Source organism: Lepidothrix coronata, unplaced genomic scaffold, assembly GCF_001604755.1.
Source record: "Lepidothrix coronata isolate B3197 unplaced genomic scaffold, Lepidothrix_coronata-1.0 Scaffold102, whole genome shotgun sequence".
Lineage (NCBI taxonomy): Eukaryota > Metazoa > Chordata > Aves > Passeriformes > Pipridae > Lepidothrix > Lepidothrix coronata.
This window is the reverse complement of record NW_016690282.1, coordinates 370512-383200: the sequence shown is the minus strand read 5'-3', so window position 1 is coordinate 383200 and position 12689 is coordinate 370512. Positions and strand designations below refer to the sequence as shown.

General features: G+C 49.9%; 1 protein-coding gene across 2 annotated transcripts in view; it reads right to left on the bottom strand.

The window, feature by feature from the left end:
- Nucleotides 1–474: 474 nt before the first annotated feature.
- CBX6 (chromobox 6) overlaps nt 475–12689 on the bottom strand; it is a 17673-nt gene continuing 5458 nt past the window's right edge. The window contains exon 5 of one of the 2 annotated variants that reach the window (XM_017823444.1): nt 475–9236. In XM_017823444.1, coding sequence (XP_017678933.1) covers nt 8265–9236 — 972 coding nt within the window. In that variant the 3' untranslated portion in view covers nt 475–8264. The remainder of the gene's footprint in view (nt 9237–12689) is intronic. The other variant, XM_017823445.1, reaches the window with a different exon arrangement.

Here is a 12689-nt window from a genome sequence, read left to right as displayed (position 1 = left end):
TGTGGGGCTTCAATTACACACAGGGAGAGTATTTTTCACCATATTTCCTAAATTAGCATGTCATACATTGCGCTTAAGCACACAGTCTGGAGTTTGGAAAAGCCTAAAGCAATTTTTAGCCACCAAGTGCTAGGTTGTACTCGGATCTAATTTCATTTTTAAAAGAAAAGGATGTGGGACACCCATGGGAGATTCTCCAAAGAATTTTGGAAGCAGGGGTTGCTACAGCTTGGCCTTCGTGAAGTGCTCCCTATTCCCTTAACATTCCAGAATTCTCTTGACTTTTGTCAGAGCTTCTCTGTGTCCAGAAATGTCCAAAGACTCAGACCAAGACTGATGCACAGTGCCCAGGAAGGTACCAAGTGTGTTTGTGTTTGACTGCAGAGCTGATCCCTGCTGGCTCAGGGCAGCTGTTTCAGCACCCCTGCTCCCCACTCCATAGGTCACAGCCCACCCAAGAAAACAATAACAGAGTTTGGAATGTAACAATTTATTGGGGTTAATTTTTTGTTTTAATTTTTAACTCCCCATTTCTGGCATTGATACAATATTCAAGAGCAGCAGAAAGAACAAAATGTACAAGAATACAAGAGTAATTAGCACAACCCCCACCCCCAAACCTGGAGCAAACCATTTTCTTGTGGGAAGCACCAAGGGAAGTGGTGATTCAATCACCCCTCCAATGGCTATGCCTCCCACCCATCCACTCTAGACAGAGTTTAGCCAGCTGGGAACTGGATTAAAAAACAAAACAAAACAAAACAAACACTATATTTAAAATGAAAATTGCAAGACAAAAAAAATAATATATAGATATACAATTCATCCGTGCACAATCCTTAAATGCATTTTTTCAAAATAAAAAAAATTACAAGATACATATTTAGGTTTATCTTAAATTAAAAAAAAAAAATTACCACCTTCACTTTGTATGCCAAGTGAGGGGAAATGAAGAGAGAAATGGGTTGCACCAGAACTATCAGCACTCTTATGAGTCAGGGCTGACCTTCTCCAAGAGAAAGGATAGGGCTCTGATGCTGCCAAAGCTCAAGCACAGGCAGAATCTGAAGCACCCAAGTACCACAGAACTCAGTGGGGTTACTCGCCTACTCCAAGTTCAGTGCTTGCAGGAATCTGCAGGAGTTGAGCCTAAGCTTGGCACAGGGGAAGGTGAAAGGAAGGAACAGATGAGGCAGGCCCCTGTCCTTCACCACCAGCAGACAACTTTCTATGCAAAAAGAAAACAAACAGGGGAAAAAAAATCCCAAAATAGAGAGTCTCCTCTATTCTTTGGGAGCATACAAGGCTTAATGGCAGAGGAGAGAAGAGGAGGGAGGACAGCACACAAAGTTGATTTGCTTGGGGGAGGCGCAGGCATGACAACTCTTTTCTAAAAAAAGTCATCACAATGATTAATTTTTTTGTTCTGTTTGAGAATTTGACCTAAGACTCCATCCCCCTTTGCAGCTGGGGGCCAGAAGCAGCAGGCTCCTTCCAAGCAGCCGAAGAGCAACCAACCTGAAGAGCAGCTGAGGGGCTGCTCAGGAGCATAAATGGGCCCTACTAGTCCTATGAGGCCCTGAAGCCCCACCAAGTGTTTTGACCCACCCAACTGCATTCCAGAGGTTTAGTGTGAGCTCTAAGTACTCAGCTGAGCAAGGAATGAAGAACCAAGGCCCTGCAGTGGGAATTAACACTTTGTCTGCATGTCCCAACCATGCCCCTTCCCTCCCACCAGATATATTTTCTGAGCCACTGCTGAAGGTGGCATCACCCTGACTGCATCTTGCTGCTCTTCTGTCACCTGACTTTTCCCTGTGCCACAGCATGGTGCTTGCTGTCCCCTTCCCAGCTCTGCTCAGCCCAGGAGTGCAGAGGGTATCCCCATTCCTCCATCACAGTGCCATCTACCAGTGCCTGGAGGGAGCCAGCTCAAAGCACAGCACTTACCTGGGGTGGAAGGACCCTCACTCCAAGTACTGTGCTTTTGGATGGCCCTGGAAACATAATTTCCCACCACAGAGAAGCTGGAAAGGACAGAAGAGCTGCCAGAGACAGCCCACCACCCCAGGAAGGGGAACTGACTATATCTCCCTTCACTCCTGGAAGGAGAAATTTAGAGAAAGGAAGAAAGAAGAACTCAGGGCCCTGCCACATCCTTACAGGTGAGGCAGGTGGAACACGGGGCATCTCAGATGCACCATGCAGAACACACACAAAGCTTCTGGTGCCAAGGCTGACACTGCACAGACAAGGGTGCAAATGCCTCTGACCACACCAGTCTGACAGAGGGCAATGCTGAAATGGGAAAGGAGCAGAGGACGGAAAGGCCAAGGTGAGGACGGAGACAGACTCCAACATCTCCCATCTACACCCCCCAAAAAGAAATCATACACATTGCACTCTGGGGAAGGACATCAAAAATGTAAGTAAAAAAGAAAATAAAGACACTTATTTGCTCAACCCCAAAGCATTGGTGAAATGAAGATACTTCCTGGAGTTACCTGGGGAAGGAAGCACGGACAGGGAGTGGGGGATTTCTGAAGCAATGCTCAGCACTCCGTCTCTGTGCAAATGCCTCGAGAGTTGGGCTGCCAGCACCCTCAGCAGGATGGTCCCCTCCACCCCCATCCCCTTCCCATGAGGGAGACAGAGACACAGAGCAGTGACACAGCTGAGAGAAAGGCCATGGCAAGCCAAGAAGGAACAGAACCCAGGAGACACCAAATCCCTGACCTCAAACTAACCCTTTACAGCAGACCACCTTCAGAGTGGAAATTAGGAAGGCCGCGCACAGGGGAGAAAGAGGGGAGAGGAAGGTTTCTTTTATATTCATATATTTATATATAAAAAGTAAATAAGGTCCCAGCTCTTGCGTGATTATTGGGCAATTGAAAAATGCAGCAAAAGCAAGCGACATTGGAGTAAAAGGATGCGCCAGGCAAGGAGGAAAAAGTCTTGTCAGAAAGTGGGGAAAGAGGCAAAGGGAAAAATAAGCACTTAGCCAAACACGCACTCCAGGTTTGTTACACCCCCCTGGTAAGAAGGACCTGGCTCCTGAGCAGCCCCACTAATGCCATGACCCGGAATTGGCAAAAGTGTGAGGGACTCAGGAAACCATCCTTCAGCATGGCAACCTCCTTCTGCCAGGAGGTCCCCAGGAAGGTGATCATCTCCAAACACTGGGAGCTGCCAAAGCCTCCTCTACAAAGAGGGGCTGGAGAAGGGAGTGAAATCCCTAGGAAGACTCAGCTCAGAGACAGCTCCTACCTGGTAAAAAGCATAATTGTGTTTTTTTCTTTTTTTTTTTTTTTTATTTCATAAAATCTCCCTGGGAACTTCAGTAAGGGGAGACCAGAGAAATGCTCCCTTTCTCTTTTGAAAACAGAAATTAAGCAGAGGCTCACCACAGCTGGGCCTGCTCACCACACTATTTCTGTTTTCCATCCCGAAAGGAGCTTGTATCTCATTAGCTTCACGCCTCCCCAGTCCCACTCTGCTCAGTGAGAAGAGGGCACAAGACAGGAGGCTGCTGCTCCAAGTAAAAAGCTGTGGGAAGCACTGACAGAGCTCAACAGGCAAAGAGAGGAGAAGTTCCCAGAAGCAGCCCAGGCTATGGGAGGCATCAAGACATCTGTCATCCGCCACTGCAAAGCCCAGGGCACCAGAGAAGTCCAGAGAAGAAAAGCTGTCCAAGTGTCCCTGCCTGCCACCTTCTGTTCAGACACCAACATCTGGTAGCTTCCCTCTTCCTCCAGGCACTCCCACACACCAGATGAACACCCAACAGACATCCTGGATGAGGAAGCCAGCACACAAGAGTTCCCTCTTGCTCTGAAGGAACGTTCAGGCAACTCTGCTCCGCCACCCTGCAGGAAGCTGAAACAGAAGGCTGCCCTACTTGAGCAGAGTCCCATCAGGGTGTTCATCTCCCCTCCCCATCCCAAAGACTTCCAACATTTGCTGGCCTCAAGAAGAGGGTACACCTCACTCAGCAACACCTTCAGAGCACACAAGGCAGCTCTCTCATCTACTTCTGAAGATCCAGCCACTGTTGGAGAAGAGACACTGGACTACATACCAATGGGACTCCATTCTCTGTCCTGATGTGGTGAATCCTATACAGAAAAATGCCACTCCCCACCTGATGCTGGAAGAAGCTAAGAGACCCTGCAGAGGGGAGGCATATCTGCTTCCCAGGAAATAAGCCCACCGTGATTAATTCTGCTTGGATACAGGGGACGGAAAAGAGAAGAGACAGCAACTTGGCAGGAAAAGTACATGCCAACCCCAAATCTTAGCAGCTTGCTGTGCATGCAAAGTAAGTCAACTGTTTCCATGTTGATGGCCCGATTCACATTCTGGCAGAACGTGATTGGCCATTTCTGAGGGCCGCTCGGCCAGAAAACCACTTGGAGACTCCACCTTAGCTCACAGGAGAGGTATGGGAGGGAAGGGAAGTCACTCCAACACTTGGGAGGCAAGGACGGGAAAGGTTTGTAGACAGGGTTCCTCCAACATGCAACTTGCCTTTTCAGCTCGGAGATCGCTGCTTAGTCCTAGAATGCCTTTCCCTCCAGTTCAAGCAAGCCAAACACCATCCCAGACATACATGCTTCGATACTACAAAATACTCTTTTCCCTAAGGACCATCTAATACCACTACAATTTGTGCAATCACTGCATTTATTATTCATTTTTAAACTCTCTCTCGCTCTCTCCCTGTAGAAATTTTTTTTAAAACTTTTCTTTTTTTATGCAAAACTAATCATTTCACTTTTTCCACTCCATCATAAAATCTCCTCTAAAAACACGACAACGAGAACAAACATGGCACAGACACAGAGAATACTTCCCTGTTTTTGTTGGGTTTTTTTTCTAGGGGTTATTGGGAAGGGAAGGGGATACTTTCAAATAAACTCCTCCCTCAATTCCATGCCCTTTTTAAAAGGCATGGATGAATCTTCTTTCCCATCTCCACCATAAGGAGCAAGGGCAAAAATTCAGAAGGAGGAGCATCACCCACGTGAATACGAAGGTAGGGTTAGTCAGCCTCAAGTGTCTTGTCCACCTGAGGGAACTTGAGGTTGCTGCTGCATTCAAGTTAGCAAACCTCTAACTCAAAACAGCACAGGATCCTCATTTCGGATCCAGAGGTTCAGGGTTTGGTTCCCACCTGGTGACCCACCCAGGGAGGGATTTGTCACACAAGCAGGTGAGTTGTGTCTGCAAGCCGGATCATACTCCCTTCTTCCTCCACAGAGGATCTACTGCACAAGTTCTCTGCTGCAACAAGTCCTCTCATTTCCTCACTGCACGAAGAAAGTCCTTGCGGAGCATCCCTACAATGACCCACTGTTTTCCTCTTCACAGACAGTTCCCTTGCTTTGTCACTCTGGAGAAAGGCAAAACCCCTTCAATTAAACAATTCCTGCCCCTTGCCCCCAAAGAACACCATACAAGAGACACTGGGGAAAAGAATTCTGCCAAGCAACACATCTTGGCCAAAACACATCAAGAGTTTCCTATTAAAGTTCCCTTTTATCTCCCACTTAAACGCTTCAATATTTTTTCAGAACCTTGATACCACAAAACAAAACACATCACCACATACACACCAAACAGTAACTTAACAACCTAAAGTGACTGGCTGGTTTGCATCCACCCCACAAAGCAGCTCCTCTTATCTTGCAGCCACAGATTAGTTCTTGTTCTGAAGGGAGAGGAAAAAGAGAAGAACCTCCTCGCTATTTTCCTAAGAAAGAGCTTTTCCCTATGCCTACAAACTGTTCATCTTTGAAGCTGCAGTCAAATGGATAGGCTATGCTAAAATAAGGGATCCTTGGGTGTGCCAGGCACAGGAAAGATGAAAAAAACCCCAAACAAACAAACCAAAAAACCAAAAACCAAAACCCCAACCCCCACAAAAAATACAAGCAGGTATTAATACAGACACGCACACAAGTCCAACAAGTTATAGGAAGCCTTAGCTTGGTGAATGGATCAGGGAAGTCTCTTTCTCCCTGCCCCTAGCTTTAGCTGTGAACAAAAGCACATCCCCAAAGAGTCCACTATGCTCTTTAATCAAGGAAAGAAAAAGAAAGAGGTGTACAAAGGGTGGTGCTAACAGCACCTGGAATCCCCCTCGGACTGTCTGCACAGACACCCAACCGCAACTGCTGTAAAATCACCGTGACCCACAGCTTGAAATGCCACCTGCTGTGAGACAAGGTTTGTAGGGAGGACAGCAAAGATTTTATTATACCAACCCAGGCACTGGAGGAAGGGAATAGACAAGCTCTGGGCACAGAAGCCCTAATTAAGGTCAGAAGCCGGTCTATCCCTCTACCATTCTGACGATGTCCCTTGGGCAGACAAATATTACTTCCCTCCCACAAATTGCCTCCCTTCTACCCTCAGATCACTGCAACCACAAAATCGTTACTCCACACGAGAGCACTCCTTGAAGCCAGCAGCTCCTGAGCATCCTTGTGTGAAAGCACCAGAGGGGCCAATTCCAATTGTGTTTACCCACCCAGGGTAGGTCTGTAAGTAAATGAGCCCTGGCATGGGGAATATTTCCACCCTTTTCACCTCTACAGCATGTTATGTGGAAGTGACACCCCTTCGCCCCATCCAGGGACAGGGATGAAAGGGTGAGGTTCTCCCACTGATTGAACAGCACCTCTTTTCCTTGCCCCTACAGGCCGAGTCCTGTGAGAGTAGAGGAAGTAGAGAGCAAAGGAACGGCATCTCACCGTGAAGCTTAGGACCCACACAGAAACAGAGCAAGCCAGAAACGGCAGGTAAAAAAGAGCTTATTTTGGATGTGAACAAAGGTGGTCAGGAAAGAGGGAGCTTGGGCAAAGAACAGCAAGCTGTGGTCTTGCTCCCTCCTACTTGCTAGGGGTGAAGAGAAGGAATTTCTAGATCAGCTCACAGGAGCTTTGAGAAAGACATCCCAGCACACATGCATATGGTGTGAGAGAGACGGGTATTTCTTATGAGCACCTTTGGTTGACAGTTGTAAGGGCTGTTTCAGATGCTGAAAAGACAAGAGGGGAAACCTCTTCCAGGCCACCCACCACAGGGAGGGGAGAGCAGAAGCAAAAGGAAGCAGGAAGAGCAAATGACCTGCCTTAGCATCCGCCCCTCCCTCCTCTGGAGGGAGCAAGAGGAAGCAAAGAGGGTCGGGGGAAGCTTACGCACAAGGCAGGAGACCAGCCTCACCTGGCTGGGGCAGCATCATGCTGTTGGCGTCATCTTCCCCCAGACTGAATGGTGGATGCACAGCCCACTCCCACTTCCACCACAGAAAGGCCAGGGAAGGGCATTTCATGCCCTCTCCCCTGATCAAGTGCAAGTGATGAACATCAGGAGGAAGATCTGGGCTGGAAGCAGACTCCTCTTCTCTTTTCTTCCCTTTCTCCTGCAGAGCTGAGCAAGCTGGAAAATGCAGGAGAAGGGGAGGGACTAGGGCACCTGAAAGCACCCATACAACTGCCAAGGTAGCACCAATAGTCAAAGGAAAGGGGAAGCCAATATGGGGCATACGCTGCATGGGGCACCCCTACCGCCCCAGCTTTGTCTCAAGCACCTTCCAGGCATGACACTTCACCTGCCCTTCTTCCCCTCACTCTGGGGGCATCTGGATCAGCAACTGCCATGAGGACAGTAGAGGAGAGGGCAGATCCAGGCCACAGGCCAAGAGGGGAAAGGATGGCAGGATCGTACTCATGGCAAGGGGGAAACATAGGAATGGAAGAGACTGCATGCACATTGTGGGAGAAGGTTTGGAGGACGTGGGCAAGGGCTCCAATCCTCTTACATCCTTCCCTCAAGGGTCTGGAGCTCCCCTTCAGTTTTGTCAAAGATGGAAGGGTAATGAGGAAGAGCAGCACCTTCCTCACCACCTGCACAGGCACACAGACACATGCTCACCCATCCCTCAGTCCCAAAGGCTCCACCGCCTGTTGGACAACACCACATTCAAGGACAAACAATCACTCCCCAGCCCCACCACAACCCTCCCTGCCTCCTCCCAGTGGCACTAACACCCGGGAACAGGGGGTGCTCCCACACCCCCACTGACACGCTCCAGCCTCCAGGCAAGAGGAAGTGGGCAGGAGGAAAGGAGGAAGGGTGGCAGTGAGGGCAGAGGGACAGCCAAGGGGAGAAGGAGAGAACTAAGGACAGCCATTCACACCACGACTTCTCGCAGGTAGAGCTCCCCCCACGCCCCTCGAGTGGGAGGACCTGGCCGCTCACTTGCTGCCTCCTCCACCAGCACCCGCCGCCACCTTCTCAAAATCCTCTGCGTTACAGAACTCCTTGATGGTTACGGTGAGGAGGTTGCTGGTGACATCCGTGACCACCACGTTTGAGCAAGGGGACATCTCAGGACGCCAGTCGCCGGCCTCCTGCTCTGGGTCAGAAGAGGAGAGAGACAAGGAGGGCGTCTGCCCCCCGCTGCATCCTCCTGAGGGAGAACGCTTGCTGGTGGCAGCTGACTCGGGTGGGATTGAGAGGTCAAGGACCTCCGACTCACGCCAGTCGGGGATGGCTGGGCTGAGGGTCTCGGGGAGCAGCTTTGGAGGGGAATCATCTGGGTCAGAGGAGGAGTGGGGAGCGGGTGATGGGCAGCCAGAGGAGCTGGAGCTGGGAGCATCATAGGGGGTGGAGCCCATAATGAGCCCACAGGAGGCTGCCTGGGAGCCTTCTGCCTCCCCCTTGCCCTCCAAAGAGGGGGTAGGTGCAGCAGACGGCTTATTGTAGAGGGAAAAGGTGCCAAACTTCATGTGGCGGATCTGGGTGCGGAGGACGCTCTCGCTGAACTTTTTGCTCTTGCCAATGACACGGTTTCGGGACGGAATCTTGGGCCGAGCCAGGCCCCCGGTCCCATTGGCTGGCTTCCCACCTTTGTCAATGACTTTGAGGTTGAGGATGATGCGGCTGCGTTTGGGCTCGCGGGGTTTCACCTTACGGTTGATGATGCGGACGGTCTCCGAGAAGGGGGAGACGGGAGGACGAATGCCAGCCCCACCACCCACGCTCCCGCTGTTCTGGGGATCTGGACGGGGCAGGGGGCGCCGGGACATGCGGTGGCATCGCCGGATGTCTTTCTTGAGCCGGTGCACTGCGGCACTGGAGTGGAGCTTGGGAGAGGAGGTACTAGAACCAGGCTTGACAGAAAAGTGTACATCCCCAATGTGGAGGGCCTCCGCTTGGGCCCGAGCCTGCAGTGGTGGGGAGAAAGAAAACAAACAGGGTCAGAGAGGCAGCCTAGGTGCAACCAAATCTCAAACCAGGCATCGCTTACCTGAGGCCAAGCACTCACCAGCAATGCTATGTCACATTTATATCCAGCATTAATGATAAGCACGGGTACACACCTACAGGCTACTGATAGCTACGGCACAGCCCCCAGATAGGCATGAGGCACTGTCTATATCCTTTTCAGGCAGCTAATGTCTCCCTAAACTGCGCTCCTGTTGACACGTGCTTTCCCCAGGGAGAAACTGCCAATTCCCCAGGCATGTTTCACGGTTACAGTCAGTGGTCTCCAAGGCCCCCCAGGTCATCACCAGCAAACATACACAACCCTCCACTGTCAGACAAACAAGCCAGCATCCTCCTAGAAACTGGGGCTGTTAGTGCTGAGTTAGCACTCAAAATTACATATTAGTCCCAAGACTGGGGATTGTATCTTGTACAACATGAGTACTAGAGAGGAAGAGTAATGCCCTCAGTTTCCTCTTCTCCCACAGCCAGAATCATCTCTGGAAAGCATGGTAGAAGGGGGTCTTGAGGAACAAAGATGGAGGCATGTGAGAGTGGTCTGATGGAGTTGTCTTAGCTAAACACAAGAAATGCGGAGATGTGAAGCTCATTTCTAATTAGGGCCACAAGCAAGTCATTCATCCTTACTGTGCTGTCGAGCAAGGTCCAGTGTTTAAAGCCAGAGATTAGGCCAGCTGGAATTCAAGTCAAGTTTTAACTGCACCTCCAAAGAAGAGATTGTCTTGTCCCTTTAAACACCACACTTGTTTAAAACCTAGTACTGAATCAGAGCAGGAACAGCACTAGTTCAGCTGTGCTGTGCCAGCTCTCCCCAAGAGCCAGGCCAGGGGAACAAGACTTTTAAGCTCTTCTGGTGCTTGGAAATAGTTCCAAAACCTGCCCTGGTTCATGTACCAGAGACAGGAACATTTTCTGGCAGCAGGAACAACAGTTTCATTGGTAAGCTGGTGTTGTATGACCTGAAGACCCTGTGGGCATGGAAACCCAGAGTGCATTCTTACATCACATCCCACCAGAGCACTGTTGCTTTTAGAGTTCAGCCTCCTACCTGCACCCTGCTACTGGCCCAAATCAACCTGCTTCCATATTCCCCTCTCAGCAGTGGTGATAGGTAGAAGTCACAAAGGCCTGGAGGGGACAGGAGAGCCCCCTGCGATTTCCCATCCAGTGAGCAGCTTCCCCCACCTCGTGGGCACAGCAAGAACTGCAGTGCTGGAAGACGACAGCTGCTTTTCCTCCCTAACTTTTCCATCCCGTTGCCCCTTGCACACGCCAAGATCGGGATGGCTTCTTGCCAGCTAAGAGCTTAGCACTCAACTCCATCTCCTTTGTCACCCTGCAGGCTGTGCCTCCTACCAGAGAAACGCCCAGGGAAAAAAATGTGTGTGTAAAGGCCGGGATCTAACAGATCTAAGCGAGGGGCCCAGCCAGCCCCTGCACAAAAAGCTCAAAGCCCTGGCCCCACAGCTCAGAGCTTTGCTGTTACCCAGTGCCCCTCTTCTCCCACCAAGATCCCTATGGGAACCGCAGAAGATCCCAAACTAGCTGAGAACGGAGACGTGAAGACATTTTGTTCCTCTCTGGCTAACGCTGGATGATCATGGCCTTCAGTACTACCTTGTATCCTGGCTTTAAAACAGTTGCAAAAATGAAGCCTCCTTCTTGAGCTGTACATGAAAACACAGACTGAAGGCTCACCCAGACCAGGAACTCTGCGTTAGCCGACTGACAAAGAAATAGGGACAAGATGACACAACCGCCAAGGCAGGCACAGACACTCTCCACATTAAGAAACAGGGCTGTTTCCACCTAGCTAGAGAGAAGTGTTCCCAGCACACACAAACCCAAACACATCCTGCCGTAGCAGGAAGAATCCCAGTGTCCAGCTAGTTTCTCTTTGTTCAGCCTTGCACATTGCTCCATGGCCCAAACTGTTGAGAAAATAATTAGACACAGTTCCTGTTGCAGGCATCCTACAGGCTGGAGCCCAGCAGCAGCAGCAGATGAACTCCCAAGGCCACGCACCAACTCTCCCCATCCCATCTCATCAATACATAACTTGGAGACACTGTAGATCCTGTCAGGAGGTCACAGGCACAGGCTGTGCTTGCTCCCTCTCCTCACACGTCCCTCTGAAGCAGATGGCAGACACAAGGACAAGCTACAGTTTGCTTTCTGACATTACATATCAGCATAGCCTGAATTAACAAATTTATTCTTCTTTTCCCTCCCCTTCCCCATCACAGCTAGCCCTTCTAGCGTTGCTGCTCTTGTGCTTTGGGCTTCTCACCAATTTACCACTGCTCAGCTGAGAGCAAAGTGCAACACAATGTCCCGTTCCAAAATGCAGGACAGGAAAGCCAGGCAGAGGGTGCAGACAGATGCACTAGTGAAAATCCTTCATCTACAGCTTCAGCAGATAGACACAGGTATCCTTCAGGGCCTCTCCTGCTGCCAACACTGCACATCTTTCAGATTAATTCCATACCCTGTAATCATGCCTTGGAGTGAGTTCTGCCCCCTCTGTGCCATTCTGCTCCAAGTCAAATCTAATTGCCACCTTCCATCAGTACCGCCATCCATTACCCATGGGAAAGAAGGCAGCTTCTCACAGGGGTGGGGGAAGCAGTCACAAACACCCTCAGTTTCCTTGGACACCCCAAAATTCTTCAGCAAAGCTTCCCATCAATCACATTAAATGAAGTGATGATGCTGGGATGGTCACAGCCTGGCCACTTCCACAGTCCTGCTGATTTTACTTTCTCTGCCTGTGCACATTAATCAGCTCTTGTCCTGTTTTGACAGAGAGACCTGTCTTGGTTTTGCGCTTGCACAGCAGCTAGTGCAGAGGCCTGGTGCAGGGCTGGGACTTCTCCAGTGAGCCAGAACCACTAGGTCTCCTTAACTTGCTATGTATCTGCATTTCCAGTTACTTCTGGGGCACTTCCTCAAGGCTGAAGTTGCTTCTAACTCGTGTTTCAGCTGTCTGCGTTTATTAAATTCCAGTTTCAGTAGTCTCCAGGTAGACTGCAAGCAGCATCAATACCTTTGACCAGATAATATTAAGAGAGAGGATAAGTTGGGACCCAACAGTCCTCCCCTGGTGCTACACTACTATCCCCAGCGACAAGCTTCAATGCAAGTTCCAAAGAGCAAGATGCAAATATTCAGCTTACCTTCAGATTGTTTTTCCAGGTAAGGTTTCAAGAAAAATAGTATCAGATGCGTTATCTAAGACCAACCCCCAGAGCCCTCTCACTTGTGAAGCACAGGATCAGGTTTATTCAGACATCAACTATGCAAACTCACCCCTTCACTGCAGAGGACAGCACATTTTCTGGGCTCTCCTTCCCCTGCTTCCAACTTTACATTAAGTAACTTGCTACCTC